This window comes from Acyrthosiphon pisum, chromosome X, assembly GCF_005508785.2.
Source record: "Acyrthosiphon pisum isolate AL4f chromosome X, pea_aphid_22Mar2018_4r6ur, whole genome shotgun sequence".
NCBI classification, from domain to species: domain Eukaryota; kingdom Metazoa; phylum Arthropoda; class Insecta; order Hemiptera; family Aphididae; genus Acyrthosiphon; species Acyrthosiphon pisum.
The window spans coordinates 12,602,570-12,606,410 of NC_042493.1; the positions used below are offsets into that span (position 1 = coordinate 12,602,570).

General features: G+C 38.7%; 1 protein-coding gene across 5 annotated transcripts in view; it reads right to left on the reverse strand.

Annotated features, from left to right (window-relative positions):
- Positions 1–3,841, reverse strand: part of LOC100576058 — a 98,527-nt gene that overhangs the window by 48,336 nt on the left and 46,350 nt on the right. For 4 of the 5 annotated variants that reach the window (XM_029485949.1, XM_029485947.1, XM_029485950.1 and 1 more), the window contains one exon: positions 2,602–2,722. The exons of the other annotated variant lie outside the window; for it this stretch is intronic. In XM_029485949.1, the coding sequence (XP_029341809.1) occupies positions 2,602–2,722 (121 nt within the window). The remainder of the gene's footprint in view (positions 1–2,601; positions 2,723–3,841) is intronic. 5 annotated transcript variants of the gene reach the window in all.

Genomic DNA, 3,841 nt, shown 5'->3' on the forward strand with positions numbered 1-3,841 from the left:
AGCCACTTGCGAAGACCTCTTCACCAACACTGCCCTTAAATTTCTACCTAACAACATTCTACTATCCCTAACACATTTTATAAACTGCTCTCTCAGAATTTGCTACTTTCCGCGTGCCTAGGAAAAAAGCAGTTATAATTTCCATTCCCAAACTAGGCAAAGACCACAAACTACCCGAAAACTACCGACCAATCGCTCTACTTTCCTCCCTATCAAAAATTTACGAACGAATCGTCCTCACTAACCTGAAAAACAATCTCCGTGACAAAATCCGCCCAGAACAATTTGCCTTCAGACCTGAACACTACCACCCTACAACTGACCAAACTCACTCACCAACTTAACCCGAACTTTAACAACAACCTAAACACCGCTTCCATATTTCTTGACGTGGAGAAGGCATTTGACCAAGTCTGGCAATTAGGTCTCCTCTACAAACTATCCCAACTCAATATCCCGACTGAAATCGTTAAAATCATCGAATCCTTTCTCACTGACCTTACCTTCATCACAAAATTCGAAGACTCATTCTCGTCCACCAGACACATACTCACAGGCGCCCCTTAAGGATCCTGCCTCTCACCTACTCTCTACTTGACTTACATAAACGACATACCAACAACTCTTAAAGCACATCTCTCTCTATTCGCTGATGACACAATGTTCTTTACTTTCGACAAAAACCCAAAACGAGCAGCCATACAATTTCAACACCAACTCAACCTAGCTACCACATGGTTTCATCGACTGGAGAATCAAAATAATCCCGACCAAAACTGTAGGTATTCTTTTCAGACGTTTAGAACTTCATCCATCCCACTATTACTACTCGACAATCATCCAGTGAACTGGTCCAATTATGCCAAGTACCTCGGCATTACAATCGGGCGCAAACTCACCTTCGGTAAACATGTCCAAGACATCACCAAAAAGGTAACTCGCGTTCGCGGAATACTTTACCCCATACTTGACCGTTCTAGCCCCGCCCCAAAAACTTTGAAACTCAACATTCTAAAACTCTACGTATCTCCAATTCTTTCTTATGCTGGCTCCTCTTGGGCACCCTTTATCGGTCTCTCACATTGGAAGAGCATTGAATCCCTCTAACCCCACCTATTAGCCAACACATCAAAACCGTCACCCAGATATCCTCGATATCTTCATCGCAAGAATACCAAGTAACTGCACCACTAATATTTCCAATACAAACGAGTTATCATCTGACCACTCACCAATCATACTCGATCTCGAAATTCCCTATCCAAACTCCTCCAAAAACCCTCAAAATCTTGGAAAAATAGATTGGCCTACTTTCCAACATCTCATTGAAACACACACACTATCAACCCTTCCTTAAAATCAAACGAAGACATTGACAGCACTATCCAAAAGCTCACATCACATATCCAGGAATGAATTCACTTAGCAACAACACCAAGCACATTTCACCCAAATGACCTACCTCCAAATCATATAAAATTTCTTTTTCGTGAAAAACGAAAAGCAAGATCCCGGTGGAAAAAGCACAAATACCCCATAGACAAACGCACTTACAACTTACTAAATAATAAACTAAGGAAAAAACTTTAACATCACAACCGTTTTAACACCATCATACAAACGTATTAAATATCTTGTTTGATGGGAAAGTAAAACCAGTTCTTGCCTCAGTTGTTTAATATTTAAAATTCTGAATGGTTTTTAAAAGCGCCGGGAAAAACAAAATTAAAGTTAAAGGAAAACGGGAATTTTTAAACAAAATTGGTTTTCGGCAAAATTTATTTTGGTTTTTGGTGTAACTCTAAAATAAATGACTGTAGATACATGATATTTTCACTACTTGTTTGTAATTGCATTTTCTAAAAACGATAACATTTTAAAACTATTTCGATTTGTTTTGAACTGTTTACGGGCATTTTCAGTTTCAAATTTTTTTAGTTCATTTTTCTATGAATGTTTAAAATTGTATATGCTGTGTAAAAAACATAAAAATGTAATACAAGGTTCTTTACATATTATTTTATATAATTGAATTCAAATGTAAAACCATCCATTATAGTGCCCCATTTGTAACCTTCTGTACAGCAGAGCGATTCCACATCCCCATATTTTTTTATTATTGAAATAAATTTCATGACGTACATATTCATCAACTTAATGTTACATGATATACAATCATCAAATATTAAAGAAAAATTAATTATGTCTTCAGTTAAACATAAATTGCCTCACTTTGATTAATTTGCATCAATAATATCATACAAATTAGAAATAAAAATGTTCTCTCATCTGTTATGATATCTCAATATCTGATATTGGCTCTGATAAATAATTAAACTATGATAAGTTGATAAACAGTTTTATAGCTTATGTTCTTATTTTTAACTAGTCACTACTATAGTACCATGCGAAGAATTTTACCTAAGTAGTATTTTTTTTAAATAATAAAATGTTGTATATGATATTAATTTATTATTAATCATTTCAATTCCAACTAATATTATGTTCAGTAAAGAGTATTGAACATAATAAAACATCTTCTACATTATATTATTCAATGAAAAATTTTTAAAAATATATTATATTAATTATAATGCTTACCATCTTCTATTATATTTAGTGCAGTTATATAGATCCTCGAAAAAAAATAGATACTTGCTGCATTATAATATGATTCAATAAACACCATACAATCTTCCTGTGATAGGGTTTCTTGTTTATGCTTAAAATAATTGTTTTACAAAAATTTAAATATGAGTAGGTATATACTATACACAGTACGTACCTACATAATTTATATTAGAACTATAATGTTAGGTCATAAGTTGGACACATTAATATTATTTCAAATATATCTTAGAAATACCTATAATAATAATTTCATACTGTTTTATAAGAAAATGCAGTACTTATATTATGTAATTTGTAGGTCTCAGAACCCTTTGAGCTCATCGTCGAAGGTCATGCGATCCCGGTCAAACAGACCATGCGATACCTCGGCGTTGAGCTCGACACTCGTCTATTGTTCACCAAGCACGTCCAACAGGCGTCGTCGAAGGCATCCAAATCAGCGCTCGCCATAGCGAGACTGATGCCTAACGTCGGATGACCGTCGCAGTGCAAGAGAGCTCTCTTGGGAACAGTCGCCAACAGCAAAATGCTGTGCGCTGCTTCAACCTGGGCCACCCAAGGCACTAAAACGGCGAAGAACCGAAATGAGATGGCGAGGGCTCAGCGAACCGTCGCGATCCGCACCATACGAGCATACTGCACCGTCTCTGCTGACGGGTCTTCTCTGCTCGTGTCCATGGTTCCAGCTGGTATCGTAGCCAACGAGAGGGCTAGGATGCGCCAGCGTCTCGACGATCAGGATGAGATTACGCCCAAAAGTGGCATAAAGAAACAGGAAAGACCCATCAGCATCACAGCGTGGCAGGCAAGATGGAACCGTTCGCCAAACGCCAGACGGACACACAGACTTCTCCCTGACGTGGGTTGCTAGCTGTCCAAGCCACCTCTAAGTCTGACGTATCACCTGACTCAGGTACTGTCTGGGCACGGGTGCTTCAGGAGCTATCTGCACGATAAGGATCGGGCCGTCGACAGCTATTGCTACTATTGCATGGACCCAGACGACACGGTTGAACACACGGTGTTCGCATGTCCGAGATGGCTCGATGACCGTGCTCGCATGACCGAGATACTCAGAAGACCCCCAAATGCAGCTGACGTCCAGGAAATCCTGTGCGGACCCTCGCTGGTTGACCTGCCGGAAGAAACCATCGCCAGACAACGTTTGCTGCTCCAATCAAGAAAAAATCGAAACGAGCTGATCGCCATG